The sequence below is a fragment of the Gigantopelta aegis genome, chromosome 6, assembly GCF_016097555.1.
Source record: "Gigantopelta aegis isolate Gae_Host chromosome 6, Gae_host_genome, whole genome shotgun sequence".
Lineage (NCBI taxonomy): Eukaryota > Metazoa > Mollusca > Gastropoda > Neomphalida > Peltospiridae > Gigantopelta > Gigantopelta aegis.
The window spans coordinates 87,744,731-87,761,789 of NC_054704.1; the positions used below are offsets into that span (position 1 = coordinate 87,744,731).

Sequence of the window (17,059 nt, forward strand, 5' to 3'; positions counted from 1 at the left end):
TTTTGAGATATAGGTATTACTTTTCCCACGTGGTGTTAACTATTGCAATTAGGTCAAAATAAAGTTAGCGTTTTGCTCCATATCTCACAAAGTATAAGTCCTACGTCAATGAAACTTAGTTTATGGTCGTACCTATGGATGTTCATTGCAATGAAATTAATTAAATTAAAACTTTAATGTTTAATTATTTTTTCGATTATTTGTTTTATTTAACATCTATGGATACTGCTGTAAGTGAAATCGATGAAGTTTATGGTAGGCGAGTCATTTAAGCCCACATAATTTTTCTTCAAGTAAGAAGATCAGTGTGTATTTTATTCACTAAAATCTCATCCCTGATTTCATCAGGTATATTTCTGTATTTTCAGCCCTGAATATGACTGCAGGAACAGAGAAAGCAGAGTACAACTGTGAACTCTGTATCCTTTACTATTTAGAAACTAAAAAATAACATTTTAAAACACTATAGGGAGAGAAATGTTACTCACAGCTAAAAGAGATACTTGTTTTGAACATTTTATTGATGCTTATTTGATGTGGAGATTATCTTCATTAATCTTGTTTTCTAATTTATTTATTTATTTAAATGTCGAAAAATGTTGGAATTCTCTTTAACTCATACTAGATTCTGGAAACTGGATTGTTTTTCAACCAGATGTTGTCATCGATGCTAAACTAGGTACGTCCATTGCTAGTTATCTCCTCTTTTGTCGCCATCTGTGCCACTGTTGGGATTCTCCATTACAAATTATAATGCTAATGAACGTGATTAATACAAAATCCGAAACAGGTACTGAGATTTTAAAGAAGTATATTTATGCATGGCAATAGGTGGGTTTGACTGTTTACACTTATTGTTTATAGTGCTACGCGATGTTTATGGTTATTTTGACTCTCCCATTGCAGGATGTCTGTGGTATATTAAACTGAATCTGGAGCCTTTGGTCACCATGCTTTCAGATAAGGTTTGTATTACAACCCACTTTGCTTCACTTGTAACTGTTAATACACATAATTCCATCTCACTGCAATCCAATAAATACATCTGGTGTTCAAGAATACTGTGACATGATGCCCGAGACCAGTGTTTTTCCCAACTCGAGCCACCAAATAATTACATTTTTTTTTACATTTACATGCAGCAAGTGACCAATAAATAATCAGCTACCAGTAATATGTGACTGATCTCTGGCATTAATTTACCTATCGATGTAAATATATTCATGTCTATCTTAAACTTTAAACATGGTAAAGATAAAATATACTATAGTTTTCTTAAGACTGGCACTTAAATATTCACTACTCTATTACAGTGTACAACTGGCGACCAGTCTGTTACGGTTGCATATCACCATTAATTCTTGTGAACATTTAATTATAGTTTAAACATGTAAATTTTGTATTTTATTTATTATTTAACAAAATATTTCACACCTTTAAGAGTTGCAAGAATTTTTTTTAACTACCCTATGGTGTGAAACAACATGAAAAGTATAAAAGAATACTGATTTATTAAAATGTGTTTGTTTTGTTTTGGACAAACTAAAAAAGTATACATTACAGTCACATTACATTATGTAAATTGACAAACCGATCTGACACAATTTGAATATTACAATGGAAGCTATGTACATGTAGTTTCATTTATTCGTTTATATTTTATTAATGGTTCAAATTTGGCTAGTGAATTTTCAGAACATATAGAACCCCTATAAATAATACAACAGATTTGAGAGACCAGGTGCCCCATATTTAACATAGTTAATAAGAACTTCCTTCAGTCTGCTGTAAATTGACATGGTGTTGCCCTAATTACCTGGACACAGGATATATGTTTTTGCAGGAAAGAAACTTATTGAAATGTTTGATAGCAGGAGACTGAATTACATATAACTTTTACGATTTTTTGTGGGGTGGGGGGGGGGGGGGGGGTTCTCTTTTTTGGGGGTGTCTTTTTTTGGTAGTATTGAGAGTACTTTATTCCATCATGTCCACATAAATGAACTTTTTACAAATTTATTTTTCAGTGTAAGTTGATACATTTTCTTTTGTGTCGTCGTGACAGCAAGAAGGTAATTCTGTCAGTGTGTAAACAGATGCTCATCCCTGGGCAACAGGTAAAGCTGCCCATTGTGTCACAGGCCTATGACATGTTGAACCAAGTCTACAAGGCATACAGAGATGCAGAGTCACAAGTTTCGGTACGATATTAAATAACTTATTAAAATTCTCACAGATAACAGCTTTACATGCCAATGCAATGTGTCAGCAGTGAAGAGTCAACATTATCTACACATCAACATAAAATAATTTTTTTAAATCTTCCATAAAAATCATGGCTGCCAGGAAGATAATTCCTGTTGAAATCATTGTGATATTTATGTATAAAAACTGCATATGCCTCAGCAATACAAGACAAAATGTTGGGTCCATGACATCCTAAAGGAAAGAACTGAATGGAGGGAGTTTCATCAACATTTAAAACAGAAATTGAATTTGTAGATTCATTTGAGAGTGGAACAATTCATTGCAATGAATTCCCAATTGGACCTACCTGCAAGCAGAACACTTAACTACAAACAGATGATTCCATGTTGTTTTGTTATAATAAAATATTCTTAATGGTTTTAAAATGTGTCTTTGGTAGAAGGTCTAAAATATTATAATGTTATGACATGTTATGACATCACAACTTGAGATTTACATGCATGTGAAAGCAGCAATCGAAGAAAAAAATTACTGACGCATCACTCTAATGTCGGTATGTAAATGGTAATTCACTGGGAGTTATTTGTTTTTCTTTGACAAAAGACTGCATCAATGCATGTTGCACCAATTATAGTTAATTAGTCAAGCATTCAATTCCCAGCCAGATTATAAGGGTAATGCCAGAAAATACTATTTACTGCTTTCATTTTAAAGTAACAATGTTAGTTACTATTATGTTTTTAATGAAAATATTTGATTAATTTAATTAAATTTATTGCCCTACATACTAGCTTTTTATTTTATAATGAAATTTAAAATTCAGACTGAGTGTATATTTTGGAACAATACTGAATTAATGCGGAATATGACAAAACACTATGAATTGTACCAATGAATGTTTTTACTACACTTCTCTCTTTTCTTCTGGAAAGGAAGAAGTGACTTGTTTTTTCAATCTTACACATGTAGGTTGTGTATGCATGTAACAAAGACATTTTTGTCTATTGTTAATATCCTACTGAATTGATAATAACATCTGTGTTTTGTACATGTATAGGCTGGTGAGATTTCTCCTTCAGTGATGCAAAATACATGGAAGAGAAAAGTGATCATTGATCAGTCGGATATGTACACAAACGTCTTTTCCGTCTTTGAAGATTGCAAGGTAAATACTATTACTATGGTTATAGCAGACAGTATGACTTACAAATTAGAAGCTATTTTGTGTTATTGATAATTACCAAGAATATATACTGAACAAAATAAGAAACTTCCGCTAACTTTGCTTGAACATAACTTGATGAAAACAAACCGGGGAAATAATTGTTATATATGTGTTTAAAGAGTGTTCCATGATGCATCGTTTGGTGCAAAAATCATGGCCATAGGTTAACAGAAACTGGGAGAAATTTTGACCAAGTGTGGTAGGGGTTAAAAATAAAAACACCCATTTAATAACGGGTATGACCACCTCTTGAATTGACCACTGCAGTGCATCGCAGGCGCATAGAATTGACTAAAGTGTTGATTTCTGCCTGTGGAATATTGTTGGCGTTAGCGGGTAGGTTGGGACGACAGACTATCCCAGGCATGCTCGATGGGGTTGAGATCAGGACTTTTAGTGGGCCAGTCATCAATGAAATCAATGTTATTTGTCCTAAGAAAATTTACAGTGTCTCTAGCTGTATGAGAGGAAAAATCAAGATGTTGGCGTTGTTATGGAACAGAGGAATGACGTGATGAGCGAGAATGTCATCGCGGTAACGTTGAGCATTTAAATTGCCATCAATGACGACTAGTGGTGAACGATAACTATGGGCAATGGCTGCCCAGACCATGACAGAACCCCCACCCCCGAAACAGTCAGCATAGCGTTCATTTCTCCAATGGTAGACGCGCACCCTGCCATCACCACGTTGTAAAGAAAATCGGGATTCATCCGAAAAAAGAACGGTATTCCAGCGTCGCCGTATCCAACGAGTGTGTACACGTGCCCAATTAAGACGATTTAGACAATGACGTTGCGTTAAAACGCATCCGACGTAAGGATGTCGTGCATGTAAACCGTTCTCCCGCAGACGATTACGAACAGTTTGCCCACTGATTCGGTTATTGTGAAGCCCAGGTGTGTTAGCAGCAGTAGCAGTGGCAGTTTGGAATCGATTGCGCAAATGCGTGTTCATGATATAGCGGTCTTGACCACGTGTTGTAACACGCGGACGTCCACGAGGTGGCAAGTCGTTGGTGCTTCCTGTCGTTCAATTGTATCGCTCGACTAGAACTCCCAATATGCCTTGCAACGTCTTCTGTCGACATGCCAGCATCAAGCATGCCAATCGCCCGTTCGCGTAAATTATTGGGTATTCTTGGCATACTAAAAATGCTACAATTTAAAAAACGTTAATTTTTTTACAAATTTTGAAGCGTTTTCGTTCACTTGACAACAGTGTCAGTAAGACAAGTAAAACAAATTGACCGAATACTACACGGGACATGTCAAACCATGCATGCATGTGTAAATTGAATTTCACGTTGTCGACGATTAACAGTGCAAAAATAATCGATAAAATTCATGAATCCTGATAATACAGCTCAAGGCAAATACTACCTATATAATTTCATTACACAATGAATTCTTTAACACAACAAATACTATATGTACAAATCGGAAGTTTCTTTTTTTGTTCAGTATATATCATCTGTAACATAGGGAAAACATGACTGGACAAGTGGGTATACATTTTTTTTTTTTTTTTTTTTTTAAACCAGTAACATGCATTTACTAAGTATTGCTTGTAAACAGATTAATTTGGCAGTGGAGATCCTGCAAGCATATTATAGTAATTATAATGTTTGGTTTAATTTTATTATCAATTAGCTTTTTATTGTATTTTGTGTTCCAGGATATCCGCTACAAATTCATGGTGGCAGTCTTAATAGAGTACATACGATCATTAAACCACTTCAGCATTCCAGTGCAGGTAAGCTAACAATTATATTTTAATATCATTACTCCTATGAGTTTTATGTTTTCTTGTTAAACTTACATAGTCCTCTAGTTGAAACTTAATGGTTCTTACAATATATACAGATCACAAACATGGCATTTACTTAACTCCAATAAATGAACTTGGGGGGAAGGGGGGTTGTGGAGTGCCAGATGATTTTGAGGTGATTTTAAACTTAAAAATAAATTTTATGTGACTAGTTGTCCAAGAATAATAATTTCAAGCACAAAGCTAAGTTTGAGATAAAAATGTCAACAGTTGAAAGTCGACTGAATACCTTTATTTATAAACCTGGGTTGAAAAATCACCTGAGGAAAAGTAATTTTGCAAATTCCTGCTCATGATGTCATGCTTAAGCCATCAGACATAAGGCTGGTAGGTAATGGGTTCGCAGCCTGGTACCGGCTCCAAACCAGAGCAAGTTTTAACAACTCGGTGGATAGGTGTACAACCATTACCCACTCTTCTCTCTCACTAACCACTAACATCCAACAACTAACCCATTGTCCTGGACAGACAGTCCAGTTAGAGCTCTGAGGATATAAGCACGAAAAAGGTTTAAGAAGAAGAAGATAATGTATAAATGAATGATATTATAGCTATCAAGTAGCTGTGCATGGTTTATTTTTCACTACATGCTGGGATTTATTCAGGATTTTTTGCCAGGGTCTCATGTATGATGGAATTGGGGGAAATTAGCTAGAGTAAATCATGCTTGGGATATTTTTCCAGGCCACTTATTGATGCAAGACACCAATGTTAAATTAATTTATTAAACCATACATAATTAAAAGTATATATTCGGAATTTTTAGCATAGAAATTGGGAATTTTCAATGCCACTTTCTTTTGGGAAAGGGCCTATGTTCGGACCCATAGAACGGCTGGATAAATCCCTGACAAGTCTTATAGTCCAGTCAAAATATTATTGAACCTAGAACAAATTGCAACGGAAGGTTTTATGTTGTTAAGATAAAGCCCACTGAACACTATATTCAAAATCCGGTAAAATCCGATACCGGGAAAGCTGCTAATTAGCATAAATTCAATATGGCCACTGAAACCAACTTTGGAGCCCTATATCTCCTAAACGGTTGATTTTAGACCTCATAAATATATTATAAGCATATAGAAATATGATATCAAAGAATCAAAATATATTGTGTAAAATATACTATGATGTACATATGATGTCATGACGCCAATATGACTTTATTTTGCTTCATCAGGACTCAAAATAGCTCAAACTTAAGATAAAACCGTAGTTTTAAGCCAAAACAATAGTGCACTCATAGATCTAGATCATTACTTTCAGTAATGCTTAATCCTTAATTATATAACACTATAAAACGGTAGACAGGATAATAGAACATATTGTCCAGTTCAGTATTGTCTCAGATGAAAGAGAAACTAAAATAATGCCACCAGTTTTCATATGCCTTCAATCTAATGTACTATCATCAGACAGTTTGTGCTGTATGAATTCAGTAAGTGATTAGAATCACAAAAAAGTAATATGAATCATTATAATACAGCTAGGTCGAAATAATCTACTTACTGATATCAACAAAAATATTTTAGCTATTGACATCTTTGCAATCACCACATACACAAAAATATTCATTTGCATCCTCTGCATTTGGCTATGTACAATCACAATTTCATATATAAAGCTTGTGTGGAGTCCCATTGTTTATGTTAAAAGTTTGTATGACTTTTGATCCAAAATAATAGTGTTGTTTGAATTAGATACAATTATCATGTTCTGCGGTTATTTAAAAAGTAGCTGCCAAAAACTGGAGCAGAATGAATATTCCTTGATGTAAAAGGAAAATTGACTATTGAAAAGTTAAAGAAATTCCTTTTAACACACAGCTTAGTCTGGAGTTAACGTCGTTTTGAATATCTATGTTGTCCAAGTTATCCAATGGTCAAAGGGGATTTTGGGTCAAAATTAATCCTTACTACCATACCAACATTTGCCATACAAATAAAGAAAATGGAATCTTTTGGGCTAGGCCAGACAGGATCTTTATTTTATGTCAGTAGTCAAGTAGGTATCCAACCTCTGCAATTAAGAAAATGTCCATGGCAAAAAACATGCCATTGAAAAAAGAAACCCTGAATAGTCCAAGGCTGAAAAGTGCCATGGAGAACTATAAAACCTCTACGGCAATCTCCACAGCATTGCCGATTGCCGTGGGCAATTGCAGGGGTTGGGTATCTGGTTTGGAATAGTCACTTTGTTCGATACATTTGTGGTTGTAGTACCACATCAAAATTATTTATAATTGGGAAAAGTATATTACTTAACAAAGTACAAACAGATAGATTCTTTGTAAAAGGACAAGATCTTCCGCCAACATCAAATGCAGTCAAGTAGAACACTTGTTGTGTATACTATCAGGTTCAAATCTGTTTCGGTAAAGACGACTGGCCTCAGTGGTGTCGTGGTTAAGCCATTGGACATAAGACTGGTAGATATTGGGTTTGCAGCCCGGTACCGGCTCCCACTCAGAGCTAGTTTTAACGACTCAATGGGTGGGTGTTAGACCACTATACCCTCTTCTCGCTCACTAACTAACCACTAACAACTAACCCACTGTCCTGGACAGACAGCCCAGATAACTGAACTGTGTGCCCAGGACAGCATGCTTGAACCTTAATTGGATAATTTAAGCACGAAAATAAGTTTAAGTGAATGAATGGGAAAAGAGGGTGATGTGAAGCCAGAAAATTGAGCATGAATTTCTGAACCGAAATGGTTTATCAGATGCCAGTGTTTTATAGGAGTTTGTGACTAAACAATACAGCTGTAAAAAACATGCACTTGGATGTTCTACTGCATATGGTGATTGCAAACATGACACTTACAGGAATATTTTGGTAGAAACCAGAATGATTTGAATTAATTTATTGAATAAATACAGCATAGACCTGACGATATTATATGAACTAGTAAATCAAGACATTATTGAAATTAATGACATTATTTTAGATATCACTTTACTCCAAGAATATATACCTGAACCTTACAATGTTTATGATCTTACCATTTTATATTACATTGTTAAGGATTAAACATTAATGAAAAATCAGCGAGTAAATCTATGAGAATACTATTGTATCTGGTGGAAACTACATGCTTTTATCTTCAATGTTAGCTATTTTTGAGTCTTGATGACACAATACGACTTCATATTTGCATCATGACGTCATAGATACGTCATAGTATATTTTTAACAAGATAATTTGATTCTTTGATATCATATTTCTATCTACTTATAATAAATTTATGAGGTCTAAAATCAACCGTTTAGAAGATAAAAGTCGCCGAAGTTGGTGTTGGTACCATATTGGATTTATGTTAATTAACACCTTTCCCGGTATCTGATAATGTTCAGTGGGGTCATCTTAACAATATGAAACAAAAAAAACCTTCTGTTGCAATTTGTTCTAGGTTCACCTAAATTTTGGCTTGGATTTAATGGACTATTATTTGAGTGTTAATCATCAAGTTATATCTGTTCCATTTCAGTTGTGATGATATTAAAATATGTATTTTCAGCACTACCTGTATGAGCTGATCATCAACATATTGGTACACAACAATTGTTTCTACCAGCTTCACCAGTTCCTTCAGTATCATGTGCTCAGTGACTCCAAACCACTGGTTAGTGCTCTAGTGGTTGATTTAGGTTTTTTGTTTTAAGTTGTTACAGTGCCTCCTGCTTAATAGACTTCATTGACTTCAAACCATTGGTTAGTGCTGTAGTGTGTGTATTGTGGTTTCTTTTTACCACTTCCATCAGTTGTTAACTTAAAAGTTATTTTTTTGATGACCCAAATATAGGAAAGTTTACTAATGGGTTTGTTATTAGTTTTTACCCTTCTGACTGGAGGGGTTTATGGGTTTTTCTCTGTCTATCAGTCCATCTGTCTGTCTGTCCAGCAAAGTTTTCTGGATCTTTGTTTTCATAATGCCTCAAGATATTGAGCTGAAAGTTTGTGTATAACTTAATTATGTAGACTTTCATGGGTACTTGCCCCCTTTTTTTTTCCTTTTTTTTTTTTTACAGATATGGCCCTGGAACTTAAAGAGGTAGAAAAACCTGTTGGGGCCCAGTATAGGACATGCAATGATATAACACTACTTTTCAGAATGCTTGTTCAAAATAACAGATAGCAATGATACTCATGCTGACTGATCAGTTCTTGTTGTAACACAAGGTGTAATTTTGTTAACAGTTGGTATTTCTTTTTAGGCATGTTTGATGCTGTCATTGGAGAGTGTATATGCCCCAGCTCACCAGTTGGCTTTGGACATGCTGAAGGTTAGTTAGAACAGTATAAACCTGACTTGTTCAAACCTGTAAGATTCTGAAACAAAAGTATTAACTGATTTATATTAATTGATCTTTTTAGCAACTGCATCTTAAGAATATATTGAGAATTCTGAGAAGAAAAATAATGTGGATGATATAATAAAAATGGTTAAATAATACGAGGGGCATTCCAAAAGTAAGTTTACAAGACATATTTGGGAGAATATAATATTATATCAAATTATATCAAAAGCAATATACATTTTATTCTATGCTGTCTTTATCTTTCAATGTAGTCCCCAACACAGTGGAGGCATTTACTGTATCACTGGAGTAGTTTTATTTTATCTTCATTGTAGAATTCGGGGGGCAGGACGTATCCCAGTGGTAAAGTGCTCGGTTTAGGGTTGAGCTATTTCTCGCTCCAGCCAGTGCACCAAGAATGATACATCAAAGGCTGTGGTATGTGCTATCCTGTCTATGGGATGGTGCATATAAAAGATCCCTTGCTTCTAATCGAAAAGAATAGACCATGAAGTAGCTACAGCGGGTTTCCTCCCTCAATATCTGCATGGTCTTTTACCATATGTCCGACGCCATATAACTGTAAATAAAATGTGTTGAGTGCGTCGTTAAATAAACCATTTCCTTGTAGAATTCAGTGTCATGCAAGTTTAACCACCATCTCATATCTTTGCATCCTCAATAAACCTAACAACTGTTCCATGTCACAGACTCAAATCATGTTGTAGTTGATTCATTGTAACTTTTCTGTTTTTAAAAATTGCTGTTTCAAGACGACTTATTGTTTGGCATGTTTGCTTTCATGTGTCTGCCATTTCTTTTACTATCTTTTGTTATGATTCTGCACATCACTTTCTGACGACTGATCACTTAGTTCCCCAACACTTCGATCAGCTGATGATGAATTTCTCTGCAAACGCATTCTTAGTATTAAAAAAAACATTGATGCATGGACCTCCTTGGACCACTGCTCCAGTCGAATCGCCATATTTAACCAAAGGCATCACCACACAGTAGAGTGCTGCCATCTGACAAAAAATATTTCAACTGACAAATAATTTCTCTGCAATCAAATCCCACCAATCTAGTCTCAGTTTAATGTCGTAATTAGCCATGTAAACTTATTTTTGGCCTGCCTCTTGTATCAAATATACTTGAGATTGAACTTTAAAAAACTAATATAATTGTCAGGTTCTGTATATAATACCTTGGTAAGCAGTTTTATTTAAAATGTTGCATTTTTAACTTGCATTTTAAAAATGTATTTAATTGTATTTCACTGCTAGAGATTGCAGACTGCTAATGAGGAGATCATAGAAGTGCTTCTGTCCAAACAGCAGTTACTTCCTGCTTTAAGGTAAGATGTTGTTTTTCTGCAATTGCCTCAAGTTTTTAAGGAACATTTAGAAGATAACGGTTGATTTCATTGGCTAAACAGTTGATTTCAATGGATAAATACTTCTGTCTTTGTACAAGACAATGTGGCATCTACTGCTTTAAAATTCCTAGCATTAGTTTTAAAGTTAATTTGTATGTTGGCTATTAAACCATGGCAAGATCTTGTCAACAGAAACATATTTATTTCTAAACTTCAAAATAATATCATGTATAAACTGAAAGTTGTAATATTTAGATGAAAAAACAATTACAAAACCAGTGTCCATTACAATTACCCGTTAATGTTAACCTATCTTCAGTCATTATAATTTTGTTTTTAACTTCGAACCTTATTTCATTGTTATTTATTTGATGTTTTCCTACTTTCATTTTTGTCAATTTTGTTTTTAATTTCAGTCATTTCTAAATACTCTTGTAAGTTTTCCAAAAATATCTTTTGGTTTTTACTCTGTTGTAAGTTTACCAAAAATATCTTTAGGTTTCTTTTTAGATTTATTCGAAGTGTTGGAATTGTTGATTCAGTGTCAGCACGGAAATTCTTGGAAACTGCAATGAACACAGAAGATAAGATGCTCTTTTACGCAGTTTTCAAGTTCTTTGAGGAAAGAAACTTCCGACTGAAAGGAAACCCAAGATTTCATCCAGGTAAAGGGTTTATTAGATTGTTATAATATTTTTAGATCAATAATTATTCCATGTTGTGTTTGTCACCAGTGATCACAGTTTTTATGTTTGACATTTAATAGCTGCTAATTAACAGTGTGCTAGCATATCATTTAATGACCATTGCTTGTCTTTCTCTAATACACAGAAGAATTGAAACAGGTTTCAAACAGTATATTATAATTTTAACTTGCATTATTTAAGTATTTTGATATTTTTGTACCTTTTTATATTTAATTCTATTTAATATTTGCAGATGAAATACAGTGGACTCTGTCCATACCAGCATCTGTGTAATCTGAATATCTGTGTAAACCGACATGTCAAAGTACCATCTAGTAACAATAAGTTTAAGTGACATTTCTGTAATCCAAAATCTGTCTATACCAGCAGATTTCATCAGTCCCTCTGGTTTAGACAGTTCAGTGTAGTTCACTATAGTTATTTGTTCAAATATGGAATCAGATTTCAATGGTATGAAATGTTTCCTAAAGATGGGGAAGTGTTGGGTTTTCAAATCATTGTTGTTCGTGAGATTATAGTGGTACTTCCTTTAATCATTATGTTTTAGACTGGCAGTAACTTTTGATAGTTATTTTGTTGTAGGAGAGCATTGTGACCAGTACGTAACTTTTAATATTATATTATTGGTTGCAGGAGAGCATTGTGACCAGTACGTAACTTTTAATATTATGTTATTGGTTGCAGGAGAGCATTGTGACCAGTATGTAACTTTTAATATTATGTTATTGGTTGCAGGAGAGCATTGTGACCAGTACGTAACTTTTAATATTATGTTATTGGTTGCAGGAGAGCATTGTGACCAGTACGTGAAACACTTTGAGTCCCTGTATGGAACAGAAGCCCTCGCTCTTGTTCCGGTCCACAGCTGAGGTGTGCCGAGAAAATGAGATATGGTAGTCAGTGTTCGAAATAAGCAATTGTCTGTTTGTCCTGACAAATGAAAATCTGCTCAAATAAAATGTACCTTGGTGGTTGTCCAGTGGACAAGTAAGATTGTGCATTGAAGTTTCATTTTAAGCATTGAAAAACATTGTCCTTGTACTTGAATGAAACAAACTATTTATTTGGACAAATGAAAATATTGTCTAGACAAATCGATTTTTAGATGTATTTGTCTAGTGGACTAGTGAAAAATTCTGCTTATTTCTATCACTGAGTAATGCAATATCAACAAATCAGACTGTTATATAGTTCATGCCATGTTATTCATTACTGTTAATGTTTGGGGAATTTTACAGTACATTTTAATACCATGATAAACTGCAGGTTTCCCATATTTTTCAGTATAATTTATTAGATGATTTATTGTATATCAGCAAAATGTAGCTGTCTTATGAGTGTATTGGAAGTTTTTCTCATTGGTCTATTATTTCAGGTCAGGGTTGACTGCAAACAATTTCGCTTTTTGTGTACAAAATTGGTATAAATGAAGCAATTTGACTAGATGTATAATAAATATGAAATATTTGGTTTGCTGTAATCCAGAGTAATGTTATTTTAACAATATTTAGTATGGTGTTGTTTGAAATATAAAATCATAGCCTGATGTTAGATTTTTCTTTCTTTTTTAACAAAATTACCAAGTTACTTGATACTGTTATATACAGTGGACTCTGTTTAAACAGGATTCTGTGTAATCTGGATCTCTGCGTAAACCGGTCCATTTCTAAAGCCCCGTCCAGCTACCATTTATCTCTTAGGTATAAATCTCTACCTAATCCGTATTCTGTCTACTACGGACTTCGGATCAAAAATCAAGAACGAAAGAACCGTTCATGATTGGGATTTGACTCAACAACGGGCTGCTTAATTAGTTGAACAATGATCGTCAGTTGCTAAGTAATCAGGATGCCGTCGCAAGATCACATACAAAATGTAATCACACTCGTGTGAAGTTTACTCTTATTGCGGTAGGCCGTTAGATCAATCAGATTAATATTAGTGTGTGTGTTCATACCTAACTGATTTCACTCTTATGAAATCGGCGAGTTATACTTGTCAACCTAATGCATGTATAAATAGGTGTGAGTCGCTCGTATATTTTGTGTGGTCTTATTTCATTTATAATGGCGGAGCAGCCCAAAAAATGGCAACATATCGAACTTTCATTAGAAACTAAAGTCAAATTAATACAAGAGTTTGATTCAAATCCACAGTCAAAACAGAAGGATTTAGCACAAAAATTTAAAATTGGAAAACAGACAACCATCCATGGGTTCAAATGTCATTGTTGATCGCGAGTTGTCGATCATTCAAGTACCATAACTCTGAATGAACTGTCTAAACCGGTCCTCTATGTAAACCGGATTATTTTGATGGTATGAAGTGAGTCCGTTTTAGACAAGAGTCCATTGTATATTAAAAAGGAAGAAGAAAATATGGTTGAAAAAAAAGACATTAGTGCAATTTTAATACTTGTTTGGGCTGGAAATCAATCTGAGAACTCTTTTATTTCCAGACATTTTCACCACATTATTCTATTCTTCTGTACCTCCACTCCTCCTATGACATAGTTGAATTGTCACTACATTTGAGCAAAATATCCAAATAGATAAACTCTCCATACCAAATTGTTTTCTAGAGACTGGTAAAAAAACAAACCCAAATCCAAACAGTGACACATTCAGACCTCTTCCAATAGTGACCAGGACGGGTGTGAATAAATGATGATGTTATTGTCAATTACCATATCATCCTACTAATTAATGGGACCAACATCCCTATCCATATCAAAACTGTGTGATACACCCTTGAATTTATCACTGTAACTTTAAATTTCCTGATTTCACCTTTTAGCATGTCTGTTACTGAATTGTGTTGTTCCGACCCCATGGTCAAATCTCCCTCATTTACCTGTTGTGTTAAGATCTGTAACATTATATTAACCTGCATGACGAAGGTTATTATAGGCTCCCGAATTGATCAAACAAGACAATGATCAGTGCCAGAAAAAGCACTCATTTACCTGTTGTGCTAAGATCTGTAACATGTTAACCTGCATGATGCAGGTTATTATAGGCAGTGTTCGAAATAAACACTTATCTGTTTGTCCTAACAAATGAAAATCTACTCGGACAAGCAAAATGTACATTGGTGGTTATCTGGTGGACAAATAAAAATGTTCAGTGCTGTTTCATTTTGAGCCATCAAGAATATTGTCCTTGCACTCGAATAAAACAAATTGTTTATTTGGACAAATAAAATTATAGATGGACGAGTAGATTTCTAAATGTATTTGTCCGGTGGACTTGTGAAATGTTCTGCTTATTTCCATCACTGATAGGCTCCTGAATTGATAAAAGAAGACAATGATCACAAATGTAAAATGCTTGGTGTGTTCAATACAAACTCTACAAAACTAGTGTCTCATGAGAATTTTCCAAATTCCTACTACAAATGGATATATCATTTAGATGATCATGGTCGTCTTGACCTGTGTTTTTCTCTTCCTTTTCTTCCTCCATGACCTTGTCATTGCCCTTGCTCTCCTCTCACTGTGCTCGTCTACTCTGACAGGTTAGTTTACATCAAACTTTGCCTTCATTCCTTTGTCTACTATGGACTGTCAAGGTTGTGAATAGTGTGGGTGTTCATCTTCAGCTCGTTTTTTTTTTAAATATTAAAAACTTTTTTATTCATAGATGCCCTGTTACAAGTAACTGCCCTAATCCAGAGAAAAAGGGACAAGTGGTCTACTTGAACCAGGAATGATGTGTTTTTGTTTCTATTCTAAACTAATAACAATTTCATCTTCACTTTTATGTCTTGGCTCTTCACATTTTATGCACTCCTTAAATTGTTCTTTATATCTCACCTTCACTTCACCATGACCATCTGTTCTCGGTGTCTGAACACAGTTTTTTCACACTAAAGAGTGACTTCAGGTGGTTATCAGGGCTGCAGAAATTAAAAATTTGTGTAACCCATTAATGGGTATGGGTTACACAAATTATTTTCTTCTCATAAACCTTTTCCAAAATATTATAAATTGAATTTTGTCCAAAAGACTTAACACGTAGAGTGCTGCAGACATGTATACACATTCTAGGTCAAGTATTATGTCGTCATAGGGAACCGTTGTCATAGTGTCGCTATGGTTTGACTGTTTTAATTTTTTGACATATGAAAACGTTAATGGATAATAGATGCATACAATCCTCAAAGATATAGAAAACTGGCAGCTGAGAATCGGTGTTTATTTCTAATTTAAAAAATATATATATCAAAAATTAAAGATGCGTTTGTTTTTAATCTATGATGTTGCGCTTTTTATTCCTCAGTGTAGGTCTACCCATTTGCTACAACGAACTGTATTATACATTGCTATATTATTAATTTATTTTTGAATCTTCATTCACCTCTACAGGTCGAGATAAAAAAAAGAAGAAAACAGGTCAGCCGGCATTTTTAGGTACTATAGAGGTTGGCTTCCTTGAAATTTTGGTTTTCAGCCTTTATATAAAGTGTGTTGATCAGAAATTTGGGCTAGTGCTTTATTTTGGTGGGCTAGTAGAATTTACAAACCCACTAGCACTAAAAAAAATTGTCACTGTTAGCTCATTAATGAGATTTTCGTAAAAGAAAAAAAAAAAAAGGACATTTTAATCACTGAATTAGAATATTGCCAAAATATCACTTAAAGGCTTAATTTAGCATTTCATGAAGGAATAAACAAAACTTTTCTTTTTCTTTTTCTTTTAAAAACACACAAAACAACCCTCATCATTCTGTTCTTTCATTTCATTCTGCAAATTAAATAGAATTCATTCCATTAACTATAGATACACATGTATATACTCATTAAATCCTTCCAACACTTCACAAATAAAATATAATATAAAGGCACCATCACAATCTATAGAAGAATTTGTATATCCCCAATCCATTATTGGTAAAATTTGACAAATGTAACAATTTAAAAAAAAAACAATAAACCTAACAAGTTTCATATGAATAACAATAACAATATTTAGTTAGGAACAACTATTTTCCTTATTGTATCTACATGTATTTGCTTTTACAATAATAATTAATTAAAAATTATATACTATTAGATTCAACAATTTACATTCTGTCTGAGAAACCGGTAAGACAGTTCTTCCCCACTATCTTTGAAGCAGGTCCTTTCTTTGGGTTGATTTTTTGTCACTACCAGCTCCTTGATGAGATTTTCTAAAAAAACAAAAGCCTAAGGAAATTCGAATCACTAAATTCAATTTCCTCTCCACCATTGTAGAATCAGGTCCTTTCTTTGGTGTGACTTTTTGTCACAGTCAGCTCCTTGATGAGATTTTATAAAAAAAAAAAGAAATAGAAGAAGAAGCAAAACAAAGGGAATTCCAATCACTGAATTCAAGTTCCTCCTCACCAACACTGAAACTGATCCCTTCTTAGCTTGGTGTGACTTCTT

General features: G+C 34.1%; 1 protein-coding gene across 6 annotated transcripts in view; it reads left to right on the plus strand.

The window, feature by feature from the left end:
- The window catches only part of LOC121375669 (regulator of MON1-CCZ1 complex-like), a 28,967-nt gene extending 13,089 nt beyond the window's left edge, over positions 1-15,878 (plus strand). For 2 of the 6 annotated variants that reach the window (XM_041503235.1, XM_041503236.1), the window contains exons 13-23: positions 369-419; positions 626-679; positions 907-965; positions 2,028-2,201; positions 3,266-3,373; positions 5,112-5,189; positions 8,784-8,888; positions 9,481-9,549; positions 10,851-10,921; positions 11,441-11,607; positions 12,232-15,878. In XM_041503235.1, coding sequence (XP_041359169.1) covers positions 369-419; positions 626-679; positions 907-965; positions 2,028-2,201; positions 3,266-3,373; positions 5,112-5,189; positions 8,784-8,888; positions 9,481-9,549; positions 10,851-10,921; positions 11,441-11,607; positions 12,232-12,518 — 1,223 coding nt within the window. In that variant the 3' untranslated portion in view covers positions 12,519-15,878. The remainder of the gene's footprint in view (positions 1-368; positions 420-625; positions 680-906; positions 966-2,027; positions 2,202-3,265; positions 3,374-5,111; positions 5,190-8,783; positions 8,889-9,480; positions 9,550-10,850; positions 10,922-11,440; positions 11,608-12,231) is intronic. The other 4 variants (XR_005958337.1, XM_041503238.1, XM_041503237.1 and 1 more) reach the window with 4 other exon arrangements.
- Positions 15,879-17,059: the final 1,181 nt, after the last annotated feature.